The following is a 26,111-nucleotide window of genomic DNA, read 5'->3' as shown; positions in this document are numbered from 1 at the left end:
TTGACTGTGTATTAATACATGGTATCCTATTGGACCATAAGCTGATTGTTTAGAATGTAAATGATTCTGTTGATGGATCCAGTGACTGATGGCTTAAATTCCAATTAATCAATTGCTTCATCAGTTTCTTAATTCAGATCAAATATCTCCTGAGTGAACATAGTTCTTTCAGTGGTATTAGGAAAAATTAATGCTTTAGAACTAATTTTCATCAATCTCTTATAAATGTCAATATGTTTTTCCCTGTGTCCCAAGTGTGACAACATTATGGCATAAATATTTGTCATATATTACAGTTCCTTTTTACCATAAGCTATCAAAGCGGAACTTTTCTTCTGAATATAGTAAATGAAGCTCTGTATCCCCAACATGTCAACTCAGTGGTGCTCTTCAGCTTGTCAGCTGCTTAAAATGTCCCTGCAATATAGTGATATAAATGATTTAAAATAAACTTTTGTTCTGTGTAGACATAAAACCCTGGGCTCTTAGTTTCTGACTCATAGCAAGCAGGTTGCTAATATTACAACACTTTATGACAGCTTCACATGCCTTGTTTCTCAATAACCCATCAATTAATTCTTCAGCACTTGACACAGACTCTTCATTGTGACACTTATACCAGTTGATCTTAATTTGATTGCCATTAAAACCACCCTTTCCTGACAAGTCTTGTCAATTATACAAAATAAAATCAAGTATTCATAAGAAGTCTGTAACAGGATATAGGCAAGAAGATTTAATAATTCAGTTTTGGTGAGGCTTAACTGGCATTAGTTGTAGCTAATGTTCTCATTTGTGAAAAATTTATCAGACACAACACTTGAGAGAGAATACAGACAGAATAGCTTCTATTTATACAGCCTTAGCTGCACGGTGGCATAAAAGGAGAACATGTTAGCATAATCTCATTCTTTTTAAAAAAAGTAAATCAAATCTTACTCAGTTGCATCATGTTGAAAATTTGAGGCTTTCTGAATAATTGATTTAAAGCATCATGGTTATAGCTTTAATACAAAGAGAAAATGAGAGCATAATTTTACCCTAGGTACATAATTTTACCTTAGGTACAAGACAAAACAACGATTTATCTAGCTTAGGGTTGCCCCCCCCCCATTTTAATTGAAGTTTTACATATATATTCAGCTCTCCTTGTGTTTATTTGCAGCTAGTTTGTAATATTGCAAAATTATTAATTGAAGTTTTCCAAAATATTCAGCTTTTATCTCAGCAAATCATTGATTCATATTCATGTTTAACAGTGTATCTTATCTGAATAAAAATAATGCTTGCAACTTCCTGTTTTTCATAAGGAGTTCTTTATTTTTTATACCTCCTGCCTTGAGCATTAATTCCCGAGTCAAATGACTTACCCAGCTAATACTAAATAATTCTATATTTAGCAAAAACTGGATGGTCAGTCCTGCTTCAAGATAAAAATTCTGAAAGTGGAATGGGCTGGTATCTCCTAAGGAGTTGACTTTTATTTTCTTAATATGACAAGGCTAATGCAGAAATATCATATGAAAGACTACTCCAGGGAAAGCAAAAAATATGCCAATATGGAAAAGACTCCTTCAGCCTGAAGGGTGACCAGCATATACCTTGAATCCCAGTTTGGGAGAAATTTGCCTTGTATAGGATCAGCTCAAGTCTCATCCATAACTTGTTTTGACAGAACTAAAATCCCAGCCCTTGTAGACCGCCCAGTCATGGCAAGATTGGCCAAAGGGAAGGGGCAGAGCATTATGCTACCTCTCTCTGCATACACAAGCATTTTTTGATAGACACACTTTTGACAGAAATTTCTGCTGTTTGTGGAGGTGGCTTCCTATTTACACACACTTTTCTCTATTTTTCCATTTTGTTCCCTCAGTATCTTTTTGCTGCTTTGTAGCCCTGTTTATAACTCATCTTTCTGGGTTCAGTGGCAGACTTGAATTCTTCCTGTAAAAGGTAAAGGACCCCTGGACGGTTAAGTCCAGCCAAAGGCGACTATGGGGTTGTGGTGCTCATCTGGCTTCAGGCCGAGGGAGCCGGCGTTTGTCCACAGCTTTCTGGGTCATGTGGCCAGCATGACTAAACCGCTACTGGCGCATAAAGGACCGTGATGGAAATCAGAGCACACGAAAATGCTATTTACTTTCCCACTGCAGCAGTACCTATTTATCTACTTGCACTGGTGTGCTTTGGAACTGCTAGGTTCGCAGAAGCTAGGTACAACACAGAGGAGCAGAGCAATGGGAGCTCACCTTGTCGTGCAGATTCGAACTGCCGACCTTCCAATCAGCAAGACCAAGAGGCTCAGGCTTTAGACCACAGTGCCATCCGCTCCCCTTATTCTTCCTATAGTTCACACACTGGGCAGGGGGGATATCAGATGGAAGTAAACTAAGCTGCATGGCTAGCTAGCTGCACCATGTCTCTGACTCTAGGCGAGGGTGAAGTGGAGGAATGAAAATGCACTGACACAGACTACCTACTCCACCCCTTCTTTTGATCAGCATGAGCAGGTCAGCTGACCACTGGAAATCTTGGAAGGTTCATTTTGCAATGTCTTATTAATATGGGTCTTTGATCTATTAAACTTTGTAAAGGGGAAGCAGCAATGAGAGGCTGTCATGTAACTCTTGACTTTCTCTTGTAAATTCATGCATGTTTTAGTAGACAGGCTACTGATGAACTTATTTGCAAAGCCTGTGCATAATACTGGAGGATGAGAGATCAGATTGGTATTGGTAGCAGTGGTCTAGTGAGTGGATTGGGAGCACCCAATGATTATGCAATGTTATTAAGTGTGTGCAGATAACATCAGTGCTTAGATAAACAGAAGTCCCATGTAAACCTCTCTGAGCTTTGAAAAGTAGAATGATTGACTGTACTAATGACAAATATAGCGGTCTCTGATGTGTTAGAGAACCCCAGATAGTCCTGAGTGACTGAGGGGGGTTGACTGATTGGGTTCAGAGGATGGCTAATTCTTATTTGGATGAGGGGTGGTGCCTGTTTTTAAAGTGTATTCTATTTTGTTTTTGTTTTTATTGTGTTATATTTTGTTTTGACCCACCCCAAGATCACCTGTAATGAGGAGTGGAATATGTCTTTAAAAATAGATAGTATTGAGTGTCATATGCATACTGCTGACACTTTAGCCCATACTACCAGATTACTTCTCCCAGTGGTTTTATGTAGATGTTAAAAAGCATAGGGGGCAAGGTGGAAAACTGACACACCCCATAAGCCAACAGCCCCAGCACCACCTTCTGAGATCACTTAGGGAAGGACTCCCATAACACCATTTCTCCCAAGCAAAACCCAGATAAGCAGGTCAGAGGGATGCCATAGTTGATGAAATCAAAAGAAATCAATACTAGACAACAATTAATGCTAGAGTCTTAATATCTTCCAATTTTCACCAATTATGCAACATTTAAGTCAAAAAAATGAATATTGGTATGGAGCTTCAATTTTTCAATTTTTATTTCTGTATTGGATCCTTTATGTTAAAAATCAAACTAAAAATTAAACCCTTGTAGTCATAGAGAAAAGTTTGAAAGTATGGTTCCAATAAGGTGATGAGATTAGAAACAAGGAAATAAGTATAAATATAAATAAATATAATTATTTTCACCTCTCATTTCTAAAGGAATTGTTTATTTGTCATAGCTGTGGATGACTGCAGTTTCAGTTTGGCAAGCGGTATGCAAACTATGACCTGGTTCGCATATAACAGTATCAAACCATGTCTTAGCAAGAACAAGCAAACATGAGTTCTCAAAGGGAAGATATTTGCTCTTTCTCTTTGCCTGCCTGCCTGTGCTTCTGTGAGCTAAACCATGGTTTGTTTTAGCGTTACATCTGAATCCAGGTTTGTTGTTTTGTTTAGCTCCAGGCAAATCATGAGATGTAGTCAAGGTTTGTTCTATGGCTTACAGCTCATGGTTTCTTAAACCATGAGCCCAGGTTCAAATGTAACCATGGTTTGGCTTACAGCAATGTGAATACAGCAGAACTGCAGCAGGGACAAAATGACCATGAGCTTCTTTTTTCTAGGAATCTGCATATTTGATCCTTCATGCCAAGCCATTGTTTGGCTTAACATCATGTGTGACCTCAGCCTATGTAAATTATTAATAAAGTATTCAAATTAACAGCAGTTAGTTGTTTCTTATGTGTTCTTTGCTGTTGCCTGTTTAATTTTTATACTTTTGAACTTTCATGATCTAAACTTAAGAATTAGTATGTCTTGGTACATTGAAAAGTCTTGCCAATAGTGCTAAAGAATTATTTCAAAATGCCTGGATAGGAGGACGTTTTATTGTTTAGGTTTTGCTGTAGTGATCACTATTGAAAGCTGACTTGGCACAAAGCAGTCTCTTTTTCTGGATAAAAGGGAAACGGACTATGAGATAAGTTATTGATGAAATTAACTGCTGAAGTGGAGAGGAAATGCAGCTGGCCAATACATGTCATAGTGTGAGCTCTATTAAATGAATATATGTGCAGTCAACCATTCACAGGAGCCACACTGGTCTTGAACTGCATTGATCTATAGTATAATTCTAAATGAAATTGATCGATGAGAGCAGCCATTGACAGGAAGGGTAAAGAGAACCATGAAATGTCTTGTATAGGGAAAGTATGATGGAAAATAGACTGTTGATTAGAGTGTACTATAGGAGTGTGGCATTCTCACGTTGTCTTATGCTTATTTACAGTGTTTTCAATTTCAATAGCTATGTCTGAAAAATGCTTACTATGTTTGGATTTTCCAGAAGTAGTTAATTATTTTATACAGACCTCGGCCCGTCTTTTAGGACATGTGTAGTTTTCAGCTGTGAACCAAAGTTTTATTTAGCATTGTTTGAAATTTAGTACTTTATGAAAGTGTCTTTTTTTTAAAAAAAAAGTTTTATTTCTTACATGTTTTATAAAATAGTGTAGACATTGGACATTGTAAGTTCTTCTGAGAGAGTATTGTGTGAAAATTCCACCTTTAGGTTAGTTATAATTTCAGGTGCCTTCAGTCTTAAATTGCTGGTTTAGTTAGATTTTACTTGCATCAGGGACCTTTGAGTATGGCACCAAAAATGTATTGATTTAATCTCATTCTTGAACACACCATTCTTAATTCCATCATTCCCCATTATTTCTGAGAAATTGACACTTGAATCAGGCTACAAGTGAGCATTTACTTGGCAATGTAAAATGATTCAAGCCACATAAGGGAAGATGGATTTTTGCCAGTGCACATTTTGGGCAGCAATTTTCCAAGATGAAAGTAGAGTTGTCTACTAGGATTATTACACAATAGATTTGTGTTTATGATATAGTCTGTTTTCTGCAGCAGGATTGACCAGCTGGTAGCCCACTGGATCTAGCCTATGGCTGCCAGTGGCTCAGTCAATTGCCCAAGCACATGGAGTCAGTTTGTGCTGGTCATCCCTAGTAAGTTCATTTAATATGTAGCTAGTACATGAAGACTGAAAATTTTCCCCTTAAGTTTTTCTGCTGGTTGGTCCTTATATTGGAAAACTGATTTGCTAGAAAAACCTTGGCTGATACATTCTCTACTAAGTTAAACAGGAGTCCAAAAATGGGTTCACCAGGAGTGAGTCTATGTACAGTGGTACCTCAGGCTAAGTACTTAATTCTTTCCGGAGGTCTGTTCTTAACCTGAAACTGTTCTTAACCTGAAGCACCACTTTAGCTAATGGGGCCTCCTGCTGCCGTCGTGCCGCCGGAGCACAATTTCTGTTTTCATCCTGAAGCAAAGTTCTTAACCTGACGCACTATTTATGGGTTAGCGGAGTCTGTAACCTGAAGCGTATGTAACCTGAAGCGTATGTAGCCTGAGGTACCACTGTATTAACAAAAGCACAAAGTGAGAGATGAGTGTGTTTGTCTTTGACCTTACCATGGGCTTCAGAGTGCTCAGGCTTCAAAGAGATTCTTCTGCTTCAGAGTGCTTCAAAAGCCCAGTCTGAATGCAAGCACAATGCTCACAAGCTCTGAAAAAAAGGCGGTAAGCTCATGCCTATAGTGCCACTGGAGTTTGAAAGCAGTGACTTCAAGAAGTAGAGTTCCTCTGAAGGCAGTAGCTTCTCTATCACACTGCTCTTCAACTGGTGGGTTGTGACGTGATCCGAGGTGGGTCATAGCAGGAGCACTACCACCAAACAAATATATGGCAAAAGATTAAGAAATGGGTCCCTAAATGCATGTTTGGGTTTAAAGTGGGTCCTGGGTCTGAAAGGGTTGAAGATGTGTGGTCTAGCACAACTGCAGGGACAGCACTTTGCCCCTCTCTCTTGGGTTGAAGGAAGAGCAGTAGAAGCCATATAGTTTTGCTGGCTACCAAGGCAAGTCAGACGTGAGAATCCTAAAATGTTAACTTTGTGAAGTTTAAAAAGGTTCAGGAAACTCAAGAAAAACTTTGCATACACATGCCTTTGGCTCTTGCACTGTGTCTATGGGAATCTTCCTGTTTGTTTCCCTGTGCCCTACTAGAGTTAAGAACGTTGCTGTAAGACATTTCAAAAGCAACGCTTCCATAGTTTATGTCCATTTCCATTTTAATGGGATCTAAAACATCTGTCATGTTTTTGTTTCTTTTGCATTTTTAAGGTTCATGTTTTATCCGAACTGATCAGCTAGATGGTGAAACAGACTGGAAACTAAAAGTTGCTGTTAGTTGCACACAGAGATTGCCAGCTTTAGGGGTAAGCATTGTAGTTATACATTTCACTTCTTTCACTGTGCCTTCTGCAGATACATGTTATGAAGAAGTTGTGTTTAAAATTTCCAGATCAAAAAATTGTATGTGCATAACACTGACTTTCCATAAACAGTAAGTATATATAAGATCAGAAGACACTAAAGTTGGAGTAGCAGCATTTACTGGAGACCCACTAATTATATTCTCTGTTACTGTATGCCCGGGTAATTAAATTTAAAGTGGTGCTCAAGGAAATATGACAAGAATTATTGTTTTAATATTGTCAGTGTATTGAACATGCTTACAGTATTTATTGAAAGGTGGTCTTTCAAAGAGAAAAGGTAGAATTGGTATATACAAGCTGTTGTTTTCTAATGGTTTGCTTGCTTGCATTTTTTTGTTTTTATAAATAGTGGCTGTTCATAATTATGGTTGTAAGGCACCTCAAGCATGGAATGAGTAGAATATAAATATTTTAATTTCAAACTGTACAAGTTGTTACATGTTATCCTAGGGATATCTGATTTGTTTCTCAGGCAGCATGGCTGAATGATTTTGAAATTGGAAGAAGTTTCAAAAGCAGTTCTTAAGGTGAAATGAGGAATGAGTTCAAAGGGAAAAACCTAAAATCCCACTAGAAATGTGCAAGCCTAAGACAACAATTTAGATTTTAGTTACAGTGTGTGTTGGTCCTGAAATACAGAATATGTACCATAAAGCTGGAAACATTTGGCTAAATGAAAGTAGGGACTTCAGTGGCTATTTCCAGTTAGTTGTGACATTACTCTAACAGAAAATAACTTAGAGCATTCTTATTTGCCTTCTGTGACCTGACAGCTATAGTCACCCAGGTGTGCCTTCAAACAAGATAAACTATGGTCTGCTCTATTCACCTGTGTGATGAAATCCACAGTTGAAATTAACAAATTAGATTAAGGCTGAAATTATAAGCACACTCAACTAAGTTACATTGAAAACAGTGAGACTCCATTTTGAATAAAATATGCATCAGTTTGTGCTGAAAATACAGTTTTTAATTTTTTTTTAAAGTGTGATGTATTTGCTACTTTGAGTTTCTGCTTTTTATTTAGTGCGAAAGAATAGTATTTCCGCTTAACCCAGTAAATAGTAAATGCATTTCTCAGGTTTTTTTCTGAAATAAAACCAATAATATGCAGCTATAGTGATGCTGCTATTTGTTTGAAACTCATATTTGTTTGAAATATATGCAGTATCTTGAATCCAAAGGATTTTTGTTCTTTGGAATAGCTACCCTTTCTGGAGTTACTGCTACTGTAGAAACTATGGGAGCCATGTTTACAGCATTCATTTGGTAGGGTTACTTTACATAATCAGGTATATGTGAGTACAGCCATGCTGCAAATACAAGAGCTACAAATACCTCAGAGACAATTTGTCACAGGAATCACCAAAATTTGTTAAATGACCTTAGAGGGTAATTTGTGTGGGAGAATGGAATAATGGCAGAGAGTGAACCCCCTCTCTCTCTGTTTTGCACATCACATTGTGTCTGTGACTGAGAGAGATGCTGCAGTCCTGAACAGCATCTATGGTACCAAATAACTGAGTCCAGAGAAGGGCAGCTGAGTTGATTTTCTTAAAACAAAGATACTTAAAAGCTCTCAAATTGTGTATTTTTAACTAAACCCTATTATATGAAATGCTTAAAAATCCTTGCAGTTTAATAGTTGCCACCAAAGTTCATCTGAGTCATATATATTTAATAATGTATAACCCCCAGTGCTCACGCGCACACACAAATTGTGATTGTATGATTTCCTGGTTATCATGTAAGCAAATGAATTGTATTTTGCTGAGGATGGGCTGATTCAGTTTTACAGTAATTCTTGAATGCCACCTGCTGGGCTGTTTCTAAAATGGCTGAGGAGATGCTTCATAATTTCACCTCTGCTACAGTCCACATTCGCTGCATTCATTGCAGCTTTGCCTGTTTAAGATCTCATCCTACTGCCACTTTCTCCTGCAGTCCACAGAACATAAAATATTCAGGCATTAGAGAAATCAGTAATTCTGTAAAAGTTTTTGCAAGGCATTTTTAAATCTTTCACCCTTTATGGAGGATTGATGAGAGACAGTAGCAGTTGCTGCCTACTGTCTCCTAGCTTCATCCACGGAAATAGCAAGCAGAAGTATAGATGTCCGAGAGCTTTTTGAGTACACATGTCCTCCTATATACAAGATAAATCTTATTTAATTCTGTGCCTCAACAACTCCAGTGACCTAGTCCTTAGGGAAGCACTTGACTAACCAATTCCAAATGCTTACACATGATTCTGAGAACAGAGAGTGCCCCCACCCCTTAATGGAGAAGTGATCAAAATTAGGAAGTGGGTTTTCCAAGTCAGAAAGCTTAACTTTCAGGAAATGTTTAACCCTCAGCAACAGGGTTTAATTTGGACTCCGGTACATTCTTAATGCCACTAACAAGGATTCAGCCCTGACCTCTGGGATAACATATGAGGTTACTAATATAGAGAACATAAATCTTTTAAAAGTCAAGCTTTCATTGAATAAATGGGTTAAACAAGACTAGTTCTAAGTAGTCACAATTCACGTAAAAAAAAGGATACAGCTACATGCGCCCTAAAAGTATTGGGAAATTGCACTCCTTTTAATATTTAAAGTAGTAGTTAAAGGAAAAGAAACAGAGCATGCATAGATGTAGACTAAGCAATATAGTCATGTAGTTAACATACACTGTCCATAACTGTCACTCATTTTGATTTCTGTAGTTATCCGATGTAAAGGATTGTATCTTGTGTTGTCATGGGCTGTCAGTTCCATCATCAATGTAGGACTGTAACCTTATCCACAGTGACACCCAGAATAAATAAACCGGTAAACCTTTAGAGCTTTCTTAAAGAACAGATGACACCACCAAAGATGATCAGTACAGATTTTGTTGTCTTCCAAAACCACTTAATGTGATCAGAGAATTAAAATTTCAACAAGTCATTTAATGATGGCTGAGCTGTAAGAACTGTAACACCCAGGTTAGGTTTCTTGGTTTCATAGTCATATGTGGGATAGTGTCTTTCTGCACTGTGCATATTCTGGGATATTCTTCTCTGGCTTAAATGATCACGGAAATTTATTAGCAGCAATGAGGTCACTGTAATTTTCAATAAATGGTGACTTGCTGATTTATATCAAAAGATCCATACAGCAGTAAACAATACCATTTACATTTAATTAGTTTTATTGAACCAGAGGCAATTTTATTTGTAATGAACTGCATGTTATGATTAAGGATGTATTTTAATGATCTTTAAGTAAGGTGAACAAATGTTGCCCTTGACCTAATAGACGAGGTTTTTCTACATTATTGATAACTCTAGAGTGATTTCTAAATTATTATTGTGAACTGTAGAGGAAAACATTGTCATTATTGTGCCATCATTTAGTTCTTTCATGACTTATGCAAACAATTAGATGCATCCTTACAAAATGCTTTCCTGTAAGTTAGACGGAGATGTTCAGCTAAACAACCTCTCTCTAATAATTGTTTAAATCTTATATTTCCATGATACAATGTGTTGTAAGTCCCCTTACTTTTAACTTACATTTGCCAATTCAAATGGTCTTAATTTTCTCTTGTCTAAAAAACATAAGTGACAGTGTATGAGAATCAATAAGTTTAGAAACATTATTGTTTTAGTCTTAGTTTTAAAATAAATTGCATGGTGACAGGTATAGAATCAACAATAAACATTTACTCTCTCTAATTTTGAAGTTTGTCATGGAGGCTTTGGGTATATCATTTTTTTCATGATATATAACTAGCTCTTTCCTTGCTTTTGACAATTTAGATGTGATGGCTATGCTGTTTCAAGGAAAACGGCAAATGTTAAAGTGATCTCGTTTGTTCACAGCTTAACCATTTCTGCAAAGCATGAGAGTATGTAAAGTATAAAAAAAAAAACTTTCGTGCTTGGCTCACTTCATTAATAGTTTTTATTGTATTACAAGTATGTGTGTGGTATTAGTTTTCTGCTGTACTGAGACTCTTATTTTTCTGTGCACAATAAAGCACATAATAGCCTGGATTATCTAAATTGTAGGTGATAACAGATTGAGAAGAACTGAATGATGAAGATATAGGACACCACATGTGTATTAGTTTCATATGAATTATTTCTCAAGAGGCTGATGAAAACTAACTTAGAAGAACAAAAATGCACTGAATGGAAGTTTGTGTGAAAGCTTACAATAAATGGCTGATGATTTAGCATAAAAACAGATGATTTGTAATGGAAGATGTTGAAATCTGATTTGCTCTCTTAAAATATGAATAAAATATATGAGCAAGCATAAATAATTCAGCAGAATGTGAAGAAGAAGCTATGGTTAGAGTTGCAGTCTTTTAAAACTAAATGGAAACATCCTGATAAATTTACTTGTTGATTATGTTAGGAACTTTTGCTTGCTTTTCTTTAAAAATGTATATGGAGAACTATATTTAATAGTCATAATCACATTTTAATCTAACAGTTATGCCTGATAGAAAATGTGTGTGTTTACAAGTGCTTAGTTTTTACTGCTGATACTTTTCAAATAACCACATGTACACTTGATCCAAACATCCCTGAGCATAGCTATGCTTTTTCAACTCACACAGCTAAAAGGATGATGGGGAGGCAGGAACTGTCTGCACTTTAGGCCCCACAACTACGAAAGGGGTGTTTTCATGCTCACAAACACAACATAAGGCTATGCACCTTACATTTCAATTGTTGCGCTTTGGATCAGCACTCTTTTTTTATTATGAAGATTAATCATGTGCAGTGGGGACTTCTATGCATTGAAACTGGTTCCTATGTTCAAATTACTACTTGCCTGGAGCAAAGGATGCAGTCAGTGGCCATTTACTGTGGTGGACATACAGCCACTTGGAAAGTGAAACATTCTCCATATTGTTTGCTTATGCAATGAGGAGAAATTTGAATACATCCTTTTAAATATAATTTTACTGGTTTTTCAACAAAGTGAATACAAAACTATATCCCCCCATACATATACTCCTTGCCCATTTCTCCCTGTGAAACAAAGTGTTACAGGAAAACATGCCAGAGTTGTAGTTGTGATTCCAGTGGGTGCCATTGTATGTGATGTTAGTTGAATACATTAATCCGAGTAGATTGGTTTCTGGGTTTTTTAAAAAAGGGGGGGATATTTGGCAATAATAGACAGTAATGAAATATACTGATATACAAATTCACAACAGCATCTCCCACAAATAATTATAACATCATAATATAAGAACTACTGTTCCTGAGATACACACCTCAGTGTGGAAATGTTCAAGATCCCTAGATGACACTGAGGATATATAACTGAATAACCACAGAAATTACAAAGGTGGATAAGATCACCATATGGCCAGGGAAAATTCCATAAACAACATATGCACCAAGGGAGACCAGGAAGTGAGAAACTACTGTGAGCCAGTGGAATCTGAGTCTCATTTTGTAAACATTTTGTATATGGGTACGAGTATGTATTATTATTTTACTATATATTGTACAGGTATTCAAAACATATGCCTGTATAAATTGCTGCTTTCCTCTATAAGAGAGTGACTTGAAAGTATTTTGAAGAGGAAAAATATGCATATTGTATCTCTAGTGGCATTTTATTTCTTGTACTTGAGTTTAGAAAGCAGAAGCAAGCTAGACTATGTATATGCATCAGTTAGTATCTCCAGATTGTCATTTACCTTTTGATCTCCATCTGTGAAAAGAAAAATGTTTAAAAGTTTGATAGGGATTAAGGTCTAGGCATGTGCTGTTAAACAGTTTTTAATATACCTTTATCTGTGAGCAATTAATTAAGTATTGGTTTTAGCCCAAGAAAAAAAATAAATGCCCAACAAATAATCATTTCCCTGTGCATAATCTCTAGTAATGTCTAGTACACAGAGAGGGAAATTTTGTGCTATAAATTGTAATGTTGTGGTATGCTGCTTCTGCGCATGTACAGTGAGATGGAGAGGGAAGAGAGCAACAGGGCAGTACTGATCCCTATAAGATACCTATGGGGAAGAATATTGAATTGTCTCTGTCCAACTGATATGATTCTCTTTAAGCCAGCGAATACATCCATTAGTGGAAGTGGGATTCTCTGTCTGCAGCGCTGCAATCTCCTCTCAAGGCTTGAGGGACCCTTTGTTGTAGTCTCCCTGTTCCACTGACATATGCCTCTTCAAAAGCCCTTCCATCTCCTGAGAAACACCATTGGATATAACCAATTACATACATAATTTTATTTGTATGCCGCCTTTCCACAGTTCAAACCATGCTCAAGGTGGCTTACGGCATGAAAAAAATAATACATAGCTACAACATAACAAATGTAGTCATAAACTACATTAAACATCAAAAAATACAAAGACATACTGAATAATTTACACATAAACCACAACAAAATCTAAAATAAATATACAAAAAACCCAACAGCTCTCCAACATCCGTAACAATACCCAAGCCCAATTAACCAATTAGCCTTATTGCTGACAATATTAGTGGCATTTTGATACATGGATATTTCAAAATTATCTGTTCTAGGATCTTTTTTCAATCAATGCATATGTTTATGCTCAGAAGCCACAAATGGATATTCACAGCTTTGAAGGTACCTTTACACGGGTAAGTATTAATTATTACTATATCACTTTGTCCCAAGCATGTAATATATTAAAAGAATTAATGCAAGTTAGCTCTGAAATTCTCGAACTGTATTTTACTGTTTTCAAGAAAGAGAATGACCAGTTAAGCTGCTATTCCACACTTCTCAGAAGGAATTTAACAACCATAAAATTGAGGGTTATGCAATGTATCACCTAGAAATTAATACAGAGTGACATTTGCAAGTCCAGAGTTGTTTAGAACTTTATATGTAAGCAAAAATATATTAAAATTGGCTTGGTGACTAATAGGCAGTCTGCTAAGGTGGCTAATAGGCACTGCTAAGATATCTTAGCAGTGATGTGATACAAATCCAGTGGAAAAAACCAGTCATCACCACTCATCACAGCATTCTCCAAATTCGGGTCTAAACATGAGTTCACAGTGGCCAAGCTATTTCTGTCCAGGAAAAGGAACAATTACTGAATTTATATCCTGTCCTTCCTACCAAAAGAGCCCAGGGCAGGAAGTTGACATACCGTCCAAAGCTGCTGATAGGCACCCTTTACTGCAGAGGTCGCCTGGCCCTTCATTCAGAAAGATGGTTCCAAAAGCACTCCTAAACATCCTCAAGGGATGCAGGTGACACTGTGGCCTAAACCGCTGAGCCTTTTGGGCTTGCCGATCGGAAGGTTGGCAGTTCTAATCCGCACAACAGCGTGAGCTCCCATTGCTCTGTCCCAGCTTCTGCCAAGCTACTAGTTCGAAAGCACGCCAGTGCAAGTAGATAAATAGGTACCGCTGCAGCGGGAAGGTAAACACCGTTTCTGTGAGCTCTGGCACTTGTCACAGTTCTCCATGAGCCAGAAGCGGTTTAGTCATGCTGGTCACATGACCCGGGAAGCTGTCTGTGGACAAACGCCGGCTCGCTCGGCCTGAAGCGAGATGAGCACTGCACCCCATAGTCGCCTTTGACTGGACTTAACTATCTAGGGGTCCTTTACCTTTACCCTAAACTGCTGACTAATGTCCCATTACCTCTGTGTCATTCTGGGACTTTGGCCCAAGTGAGCACGGGTGCTGTTGCTCCAGGCTCTATTTTGAGTTTTTCGCAAGGCATACATGTATTGGTTTAGTGTATTTGCTGAGCGGAGTTGCAGGTACTGGGACAGGTAATCCGTGGGTGGAGATGAGAGAAGACTGAAGGAGGAGCTTTTTGTTGAGCATTATTCCCATTGCTCTCTGCCCTCCATGCAAGTGGTGGGGTTTTCTGCCACCATGGGCCCCTTTTTAGTAAGGGGGATATATAATGATTCAGTCAAACCCCTCCCTGCCAACAGATGTGGTGGTTTGGATTGCTCAGTCCATCCCAATGAAATTCACTTGATTCACATCAGTGAGACCAAATTGTTTTAAGTTAACCACTTAAATCAATTAAATTCTAGATGCGATATTTAATTCTAAACAATTGTGTATATTTTGAAAAAAATATTTATTATAATTTTCTCACAATTTTATCTGACATTTATTACCATATAAAAATCCTAATGATCTTTAAATGCTAGTCCATTATGAATGTGTGTGTATACAATATTGTTAGAGGCAATATTTCCCCATACATGCAAGTATGTATGATTATACAGTATTATTGAAAAATAGTTTTACAAGTTGGCTTTGTTTTTAACAGGAAGACAGCGACCCAACAGTTCATGAAAGCCTAAGCATAGAAAATACATTATGGGCAAGCACAGTTGTTGCCTCAGGTAAACAATGCATGCTTTATTGATGTGGAGAGAGAGTGGGAGAGACAACTGGAAAGCAGGGGGAAATAGGCATTTAGACTTTATGCTATTTCACATATGAAATTATGTGTGTGGTGACCTGGAATGCAATGCACGTGTAAGTGGGGTGGGCACTGTATAGCCTAGTGGAAAGTTCAAAAATTCTTACCTGAAGTCACTCCATAGTATTAACTACCGTCAAATAGTCGTTATGTTAGATACACAAGGGTTGTCAAATGACCAGACGGGTCATTACATAGGCAGATAAAAGATGTGAACGAGCCCACAATATTTTATTGTACAGTGGTACCTCGGGTTACATACGCTTCAGGTTACATACGCTTCAGGTTACAGACTCTGCTAACCCAGAAATAGTACCTCGGGTTAAGAACTTTGCTTCAGGATGAGAACAGAAATTGTGCTCCGGTGGTGCAGTAACAGCGGGAGGCCCCATTAGCTAAAGTGGTGCTTCAGGTTAAGAAGTTTCAGGTTAAGAACAGATCTCTGGTACAGTGGTACCTCTGGTTACGTACTTAATTCGTTCCGGAGGTCAGCTCTTAACCTGAAACTGCTCTTAACCTGAAGCACCACTTTAGCTAATGGGGCCTGCCGCGCCACCGCCGCGCAATTTCTGTTCTCATCCTGAAGCTAAGTTCTTAACCCGAGGTACTATTTCTGGGTTAGTGGCGTCTGTAACCTGAAGCGTATGTAACCTGAAGTGTATGTAACCCGAGGTACCACTGTAAGTACTTAACCTGAGGTACCACTGTACAGTGGTGCCTCGCAAGACGAAATTAATCCATTCCGCGAGTCTCTTCGTCTAGCGGTTTTTTTGTCTTGCGAAGCAACCCTATTAGCGGATTAGCGCTATTAGCGGTTTAGCGGCTATTAAAGGCTTAGCGGCTATTAAAGGCTTAGCGGATTAGCGGCTAAAAGGCTATTAGCGGCTTAGAAAAAAAGGGGGGGGAGCGAAAAAGCCCATAGGGAAAATTGTCTTGCGAAGCAGCTCAAAAACGGAAAACCCTTTCGTCTAGCGGGTTTTCCGTCTTGCGAGGCATTCGTCTTGCGGGGCACCACTGTAGTAGTTTTCTACATCAACAATACTAAGATGAAAGTTTCTATTTTTATGATAGCTGCATGAATAATTATATTACCATTTTTTAACATTTTATTTCCCGAATGTTAAAGTTTTCTTATAAACAGTTTTCTTTGTTTTCTTTATTGCAGGAACAGTAATTGGTGTTGTTATTTATACCGGAAAAGAGACTCGGAGTGTAATGAACACCTCCAATCCAAAGAATAAGGTAGGCTGGTTTGATTAGAAAGAGTGCTGGACTAAATGCCTTTAAAATTCTGAAAATCTTTACCTTTCCTATGTATTTGTTTTTCATGCTAAAGAGAGGATTAAATTCATATATTAGGATTCTCCACCAATTCAGCCAGTACAACTGATTACTTGTCCTAAATTTTGCTTATTGTATTTATTTCTATTGAAAATAGTTTCCCATCTGTGCTTTACAGTACTGTACTAGATTAACTTTTCCGGCAATGGAACATGCTTCCATTTCATCATTTTGGTGTTTCATTGGTCAGTTTTTAAATTACTTCTTGTTACTCATAATTATTTTGGGCAGTGCATAAAGGTGGCATGCTTAAAACCTGGGGAATGTATATTATTATGTGTGTGGTGAAAAGTCAGATAAAGGGTGATCTCCAGCTAAGACTTACTCAGTGTACACTCACTGAAATTAATGGTCTTAATTTCATTTGGCTTCAATGGGTCTGGCATTGAGTGTGATTAACAATGGATTTCATCCAAATGGTATTCAGTTATGGCCTTTATTGCAGTGTTTCTCAAGTTGGAGTGGGTCTCTTAAGGGGGACATAGGACATCACGAGTCAGTGACTTACTAGCGTAAAATAAACAAGCCTTGCAGGACTCCGTTGAGTTGTGGACCCATTAGAAGTAGTGAGGAGAGGTGTAAGGCCCAAACCGTGGGGAAGAAGCATTGCTGAGGTTATAAGATGCTGCTCAGTTATGATTAGTGTGGTGCCTAATTTTTTTGAGGTTAGCTTTTGTGTTTGAAAATTGTTGTTTCGGGAAAACATTTCGAGCGTCCGTGAAATACACCTGCTCGTAGAGTGAGTTTTCTCAGCCTGCTAATGCTTCATTAGCTCCCTCCCGCCCATTTTTTAATTTTTAATTGAGAAGATTTCTTTCTGAATTCAGCTCATTGATGATTACACAGGTTTTGGTAGTCTAGATAGTTGTATTTTGTCAGTTCTAGGCCTTTGAGGGATAATAAATTATCAGTGCTAAGCCCACGACTAGAATCTAATCCTATTTCAGTCTGGCTTATTGCTTGTGTTTAGCACTGAAACTGACTTGCCCCTCTCTGGTAAACCTAAGTGAGTGCAAACTGTTGTTTCCTCCTAGACCTCTTAGCGCTTTAATACCATTAATTTTTCTGGTGTCCAAGACCCTACTAATTTTGGTGGTAATAAAAAAAGGATAAAAAGTTAAAATGGGTGCAGTGCTGGGCTAGGAGGTACAAATTGCCCCTTATTCGATTATCAGATCAGTAACCTTGTTTAGCGCATCTGCTAAAGGAGTGTGTGGGGCTGTTCTGGTGTTCACATGTGGATTTGTAGGATGGCCACACCCACTGCTGGCATGCAGTCCCCAGAGGATTGGCCAAGGGTGAATACACCTCTCAGGCCAAAATATGTCATCCATCCCTGTATTAAAGTCCTAAGTGTCTTGGAGCCGGGGTACCAAAAATACCACATTATCCTGCATCAACCTGCCTGTCGTGTTAAGATCTGCTTTTCAGATTCATTAATTCACTCATTCTTTCATAATTAATTGATTAATTATTTTTGTATCCTGCATGGTTGGAGGAGGGAAATTACAGTCAAAACTATGCAGATAGCTGCTAATCCCAGGTAATAATCTTTCTAAGGACCATTAAAAAGACATTTCAGCTATCATGAGCTGAAACTTGAGATTGCCTTTTATAAATTGAACCTTTATTTCGTAGGAAGATAGTTATATCAAAAGAAGGAAGGAATGAAGGGGAACAAAACCCTTGGTCTTAAAAAATCAATTGTGACAGGTTGCCATTTTCATGCCATTCATAATAATAAGTTACTTAAGAGTCAGAACATAAAGAAGGAAATGATAATACAAATTGCCCAGGGTAGTTATTGCTATCCCTTGAGTGTATTGATTTGTGTTTCTAATAAAAAGATGCTTTTAAATGTGTCATTGACAAAAAGACAGGTGATATGTGTCATTATGTGAATTAGAGTGCCCTATTATTATTTTAATCTGTGTAACTGCATTTTAAAATAGCACAAAACACAATCAGCACATCTATGGTGTGCACAATTATTTTCCCTCTGATGCATTGATGTGAAATTAAAACTTCTTCCAGAAACAATAAATTCTAGGTCAAAAGTAATTCATTTTTCAAGTCTTCTCACACATTGAAGTGGATAAACAATAGGATAATCTATAACCAAAAGGCATTATCTGTTATACCATGCAATTTTATCAATAGCTGACTCTTTGGGATCTGTAACATTCTGCACTAAATCCTTATTTATAATTGTGCTTTCATAAAAGAAATCTGCACGATGAAGAGAATAAGGAAGCTAGGGTCGTATGGGTTAAAAAGGGTTGTTGCTTTGTAATTTAACAGCTATTCTAAAAATAATTTTCAAGTGTTGCTACAGAGTGCCATCAAGAAAGGATTAAATGGAACAAACAAACAAGTAAATTAGTAGCACATAGACAAGTTGTGATGCAGCTTTTAGGATTATGACAACACACGCCCCGCCTTCATTTACATAATCAGCATACTTTGATATTACATCTGTTAACAATTAAAAGTTGTGTTTCTTCAGCTGAAATGTGAACATAAATAAACTTATAATTTCAGGCAGCAGTAAAGAGGCAAAATGTTAAATGCTGAAAAAACAATCATAATTAGAACAGCTGGGATGCATCATAGTTTTAGGGGGAAAGTTTAAGCCAGTTCTTAAAAATGTGTGGTTTTCTCATTCAGCATAGGAAAAAAACAGGTAACATCAAGCTTTCACTGGGTATGTATACAGTGGTACCTCAGGTTAAGAACTTAATTCGTTCTGGAGGTCTGTTCTTAACCTGAAACTGTTCTTAACCTGAAGCACCACTTTAGCTAATGGGGCCTCCTGCTGCCGTTGTGCCGCCGCTGCACGATTTCTGTTCTCATCCTGAAGCAAAGTTCTTAACCCGAGGTAATATTTTTGGGTTAGCGGAGTCTGTAGCCTGAAGTGTATGTAACCTGAAGCATATGTAACCCGAGGTACCACTGTATATAAAATGTATAAAGCAGTATAATTATTTAATTCATTTTCGCTTCATTTCTGCAGTTTCTTATTAGTGTGAAAACTCCACCATCCAGGTAGAAGTCTTTCATTTCTTGTTTTCTTCTTTCACTTTGAAGGGAGAGAAATGATGTCCCCAAATGAGAATGCACAAAAAGTTGTCCCTCTTGCGATGCTGGGATTGGATTTCCCATCTTCAGGGGGATGAGGCCAGGGATTTGGCATATAACAGGGATGTACATACTAAATGAGAAGCAAGAGGAGCCCAGTTGGGCTGCTACCTCTCCAGCCTAAGGAAGTCACATTGGCCTGCTCTGACTTCTGCTCAGAAGCCCTAGTGGATCCATAGGGAGGAATTCAAAGTCACACTGCATTAAATATTTTGATCAGCACAAGCTATTCAGTTTGCCAGATGGAACTATTCTCCTTCTTCCCCTGTGTACTGCTTCAGGGTTCTCTCAACCTCCACGAGGCAGTTTCGAGGGGAAGTCCTTGCACAGGGCTTCTGCTGATGGGATTTGTTAGGTGAGTCCTACCCATAGTGTCTGTCGGAGACTGCCATGCCATCTGAGTCAACGACTCCTAAAGTGGGCTGTGTGCCTATAATTGAAAGGGCTCCTCTCATGTAAGGTGAAGCTGGGTCCTGCACCTCCTATCTAAATCTAAAACAGCATTTAGGTTCTGTACTACAGCTCTTTCCTCCCATGCCTCAGTTATGGAGTATTCAGCCTGAGCTCTGCAAGGAGCTGTCCAGGATGCTGTAGAGTCTTGCCTGACCTCCATAGAGCTGAAGCCATCACTCAGAAAAATAATTGGTAAAACAGAGATTATTGGTGTGCATAGTATCTCTCAGTTACTGTTCAATATAACCAGTATCAAATAACCACTATATGTTACATGCAATAGTGAAGATTATGGAATTGATCTAATTAGTATCTTACAAATTTTGTTAGGTCCCTACTTAGCAATACTTTTGCAAGCTCTCTGCTCATGTGAGAGCTGCTGATGGTGAGGAGGCAACAGTAGAAAATTGTCTTGTGCATGCAGACTTGGGTGGGGAAGGTGTAATTCATGTTTTAATCAGTTCCTTAGTAAATTCTGAAAACTCAGCGAAGGTATTCATGGGTGTCGTTGAAAATGAATGGTTCTGTCTCTCCTGGTAGTTATTATGAGTGAATAGTTTTATCTTAAGGCACAGAGATTTACATCTGAGACTATTGTCAGATGGTTGTTTAGCAGTTTTCATAGAATAATAAAATCATAGAATTGTAGAGTTGAAGGGACCACAAGGGTCATCTAGTCTGTCCCCCTGCATTGTAGGAATCTATTGCCCAATGTGTGGCTCAAGTCCATGACCCTGCTATTATGAGTCTCATGATGTACTGAGCTATCCCAGCTCTGATTTGTTTCATCAAGAAGGAATAGTATATGAAATCAGAATCCGTATTCAGTGGAATTCATTTACCTTTTTTATATCTAAATTATTTCTTTTGGCTTTTCGTTCTTTTGCCTAATTTTGGAGTCATGAGTTGTTTTTCTTATTTTCATTATTATATATCTTATCTTTGTAAGCAAAAGTGTGCTTTAGAAGTGCTGATCAAGAGAATAAATGTGGGGAATGTGAGTTGCAGTTTCCTATTATAAATTATTGGTAAAGTCTTAGGATCTGTTAATAACCAAATCCAGTAATTGAAAGTTGCCAGTTTAAGTTTGCAATATAAATTGGAATTGCTTCAGAAAATGGTACCCAAACTGACAACATGTTTGAAGAATTGTTCCATACATGTCCCTTTTCAGCCCTGTTTACCTAGTCCCTCAAACTTATTTCTAGCCTGTTGCATGTGTATGGAAAAAGTTAACTTTAGAAAGCTGTGTTTAATAGTTGATTAATTGTGCAGGATTTACATTCTCCTTATACTTCCTGTAGCTTCCTATAGCTTCCTCAAAGTGTTCATTCTTGAGTCCTATAAGTTTGGAATAAGTAGTATGCACCTATATTTTTCTAAACCCATATAGCCAGTTAACAGGGGCCAGAAACATCTTCTCTTATTATTGTGGTGTGAATTGTGACTGTAGTGAGTTATTCTGAATCTGTGTCCCCTAATCACAGGGCAGAGCTTATTTAAAATGTCTATGTTATGGTATGGAAAATCAAAGAAAAAATTCCATAGCACGTTTCAAGTGTAAAACCATCTAAATAAATAATGATTTCATATATAAGTATGCCGTTGCTCAATTCTGTACTCATACCTGTGTAAACAAGAAGTGTATGGATATCGTATAATTTAGAAAAGGATTTATTTTGTTTTCGTATTTTAATCACCCAGGCAACAATTTTTCTTAACTTTAAGTCAATGCTTTGTGATTTATTGCACCAATTATAAAAATTGTTTTGTAGCCTAAGGATGTAGACATTGTCGGGAAAATGCAAGGCAAAGAGGAGAATTTTCTAATGAATCCATTTAATATGCTTTTAATTCAAATGATATGAACATAAGTTTTTGCAAGGTTTCAGTATCAGTCTAAAATGATATATTTGGTTTTAAATTTTAGATTAATGTAGATAAGGCAACATCAGCATTATTATAGGGTGATGGCTGTGTGGATAAGATCTCATTTGTAGTCTAATCAGCTTATTATGTGGCGTTATTCCAGTCTTTAAAATGGCATTGAATTGTGCTCTTCATAATGCATGAATCAGTAATCAATCCTATTTGGATAGATATTTCTTAAAACTTGGTTCATTGGGTAAGATTGGAATCTGCCACAGCTAAAGGTCATATATAGCTGTTAATTAGCCTAAAGGGAAATTAACTGAATTAACTGAATAAGGTTGCCTCAGTCAAACAATTCTTCAACTGCAAGCCTGTTTATTTCCCTGTGACATGTGCAGACACAGAGCTTTGATAATTGGGCTGTACGAAATATGTTACCCAATTTTTGTGTTTTGACTAGCATTTAGGCACATTCTTCTTCATGTAACATGAATGGTTAATTCACAATTCTTGCCTGCTTAAACTTTGCAATAGTAGATCAACAATATATTTGAGCTGGAAAGGTGTCCCTCAGTTTCATAGATTACACCACACAAGAGATACTTTAAAAATATTCATTTATGCTTCCTCTTCAACTTTCGCACCTTCTCTTGCATATATTAAATGCTGCCATTTTAGGCTACCTTGACATTCTGTCAGCTCCCGCAGTATGCAAGAGCCAGCTAACATTAACATTTTATTTTATGGTTGTGGGCACATGATGTAGTTGCAGTTTCTGAAGTGATTAAGGTAACTAGTATAGATATGTTTTAAAAAGTATAAGTAATGAATAATTTCCATGTCTGTAGGAGCTTCTATGTGAGCCAGGGATTCCCACACAGTGGGGTTGCTGTTGCCAGCCATTATGTCTCGTTTGCAGACCTAATAAAGCAACATAAAACATAATATTGAGATTCTGCTTTGACAAAAATAATACATGGCTTAACATAGCTATTCTGGAAAGAATTGTGTAAGGGGAAAAAAAAAAGTCTTGCAATATGTGCTGGGAACTGAAGATCACCAGCCCATGTCTAATTTCAGGAGGAAGAATACCAGTTACTACTTTGTTAAATATCTGCAGATCAGATCTCAGCAATGTGAGGTAGAAGCAGGAGGGCCCCTTCAGATGACCTGAGTAATATTTCTGAATGATGTTCTCCAGGTGTTAGACATCAGTCTCAGCCAGCAAGACCAATGGTTGGAGATTGTTTATTTATTATTATTTATTACATTTCTAGACTACCCTTCATCCGAGGATCATAGGAACAAAATACAAGTATACACCACACAAAAATACATAACATGTTGTTGTTGTTTAGTCGTTTAGTCATGTCCGACTCTTCGTGACCCCATGGACCAGAGCACGCCAGGCACTCCTGTCTTCCACTGCCTCCTGCAGTTTGGTCAAACTCATGTTGGTAGCTTTGAGAACACTGTCCAACCATCTGGTCCTCTGTCGTCCCCTTCTCCTTGCACCCTCCATCTTTTCTGGTCTTTTCCAGGGAGTCTTCTCTTCTCATGAGGTGGCCAAAGTATTGGAGCCTCAGCTTCAGGATCTGTCCTTCCAGTGAGCACACAGGGCTGATTTCCTTAAGAATGGATAGATTTCGATTCTTCGGCGATCAGCCTTCTTTATGGTCCAGCTCTCACTTCCATACATCACTACTGGGAAGACCATAGCTTTTACTATACGGACCTTTGTTGGCAAGGTGATGTCTCTGCTTTTTAAGATGCTGTGTAGGTTTGTCATTGCTTTTCTCCCAAGAAGCAGGCATCTTTTAATTTCGTGACTGCTGCCACCATCTGCAGTGATCATGGAACCCAAGAAAGTAAAAATCTCTCACTGCCTCCATTTCTTCCCCTTCTATGTGCCAGGAGGTGATGGGACCAGTGGCCATGATCTTCATTTTTTTGATATTGAGCTTCAAAAACAATACTCTCCCACATAGTTTAAAAGGCCACAGATTGTTTAATTAGCTAAAGGCCTGGAAGAAGCAGGATGTTTTTGCCTGGCACATAAAGATATGAAACAAGGGTGCCAGGCCAACTTTCCAGGGGAGAGAATCCCACAAGCAGGGAGCCACTGCAGAAAAGGCCCATTCTCATGTTGCCACCCTTTGGATGTCTCATGGGGGAGGCACAGAAAGAAGAGCCTCAAGTGATGATCTGAGGGTCTGGATTGGTTCATATTGGGCGAGATGGTCCTTGAGGTATTGCGGTCCTGAGACATTTAAAGCTTAAAAGGTCAAAACCAGCACTTTGAATTAGCCTCAGAAACATAATTGGCAGCCAGTGCAGTTGGGCCAGGGTTGGTTGCTGAATTCTGCATCAGCTGAAGTTTGTGAACCGTCTTCAGAGCCAGCCCCATGTAGAAAGCGTTGCAGTAATCTAACCTAGAGGTTACCAGAGCATAGATGACAGCCATTGGGCTTTCCCTGTCCAGATAGAGGCGCAGCTGGTCCACCAGCCAAAGCTGATGGAAGGCACTCCGTGCCACTGAGACCACCTGAGCCTCAGGTGACAGCAATGGCTCCAGAAGTAAACCCAAGCTGCATACCCACTCTTTCAGAAGGAGTGCTACCACAACCAGAGCAACCTCCCATCCAACCAGTCTGGGGAACCTCCAATTATCAGGGCCCCAGTCCTAATCAGGTTTGTGAGTAGTAGTTTCAAGAATATTGTTGACTTTTAGTGTTGCAGCTCATCCCTTGGGAACTAATTACCAGCTGAAATTAGCTGTGTCATGATGTTTAGGTACCTACTGAAGATGTTTTTAAGAGAGCATTCCTTGAGTCTCACATACATACATACATACATACATACGTGTGTGTGTGTGTGTGTTTTGTAGGAATTATTTTATTGGTTTTAGAGGTTGTAGAAATGGTTTTAATTCTTTTTAAAATCTGTATTTTTATTTTATCTTCATTTTATCTTGTAAAATAAATAATAATAAACATCTGGAAGGCACCACATTGTTTACTCTTGATCTACTTTAATTAGAAGAAAAGGAGTTTGCATGCACATGTGAAACGACCTCTGCATGTTCAAGCTGAAATAAAATATTGTATTTGAAGATGAATTGCTATGTTGCCCCCCGAAAGCAAAATCCTATAATAATTGTTATAAAAGTATTGTAAAGAATCAATAATAAGTAAGCTTTATATGTTTAATAGTATAATCATTTGGCTGCCATGAGAGCTATTGTTGCACTGACAGGAAGATGAGAAAGATAATGTGCTACAAAGTATTGCAGGGGTTTAAAATAGTCTTTTAAAATATATTCATTTAAATTCCAGTCACTATCAACCCATTTTCCTATCATTGTCATACTTATTTTGAAAGTAATCCAAAGAAATATCTCATGTCTGAATCTGTAAAATACAACTGATGACTAAAAAAACTAGTTTCAGATTGCATATGGTACAGCTAATTTTAGTGACAGAAACTTTATTTAGTAACTTTTAAGTAAAGGATAAATTAATGGTTAAACCTTAAAGAGAAATGCAACACCTTCTTAAAAATAGTTTCTGTGTGTTCTTATAAATCAATTAAACAGGAGGAGGCTTTTGGTGAGGGCAAGTACTTTATCAAGGGTCATAGGTAAAGGTAAAGGTACCCCTGCCCGAACGGGCCAGTCTTGACAGACTGTGGGGTTTGTGCGCCCATCTCACATCTATTGGCCGGGGGCCAGCGCTGTCCGGGGACACTTCCGGGTCACGTGGCCAGCGTGACATCGCTGCTCTGGCGAGCCAGAGCCGCACACGGAACGCCGTTTACCTTCCCGCTGGTAAGCGGTACCTATTTATCTACTTGCACCCGGGGGTGCTTTCGAACTGCTAGGTGGGCAGGCGCTGGGACCGAACAGCGGGAGCGCACCCCGCCGCGGGGATTCGAACCGCCGACCTTTCGATCGGCAAGCCCTAGGCGTTGAGGCTTTAGCCCACAGCGCCACCATGAGGAGCAATCCCCAAGGAGCAATCCATGCTTAATTTTCCTTTCAACAATAGGAGTAAGATACTGTTTTTTCCTGTTTTTTCTTTTTCTA

General features: G+C 38.3%; 1 protein-coding gene across 6 annotated transcripts in view; it reads left to right on the top strand.

Moving 5' to 3' along the window:
• The window catches only part of ATP9B (ATPase phospholipid transporting 9B (putative)), a 115,103-nt gene that overhangs the window by 38,030 nt on the left and 50,962 nt on the right, over window positions 1-26,111 (top strand). For all 6 annotated transcript variants that reach the window (XM_082234948.1, XM_082234947.1, XM_082234951.1 and 3 more), the window contains 4 exons: window positions 6,625-6,719; window positions 13,321-13,401; window positions 15,068-15,143; window positions 16,389-16,465. In XM_082234948.1, the coding sequence (XP_082091074.1) occupies window positions 6,625-6,719; window positions 13,321-13,401; window positions 15,068-15,143; window positions 16,389-16,465 (329 nt within the window). The remainder of the gene's footprint in view (window positions 1-6,624; window positions 6,720-13,320; window positions 13,402-15,067; window positions 15,144-16,388; window positions 16,466-26,111) is intronic.

The sequence above is a fragment of the Podarcis vaucheri genome (genome assembly GCF_965113315.1).
Source record: "Podarcis vaucheri genome assembly, chromosome: 8".
Classification (NCBI taxonomy): Eukaryota; Metazoa; Chordata; class Lepidosauria; order Squamata; family Lacertidae; genus Podarcis; species Podarcis vaucheri.
This window is presented reverse-complemented; position numbering and strand designations above follow the sequence as displayed.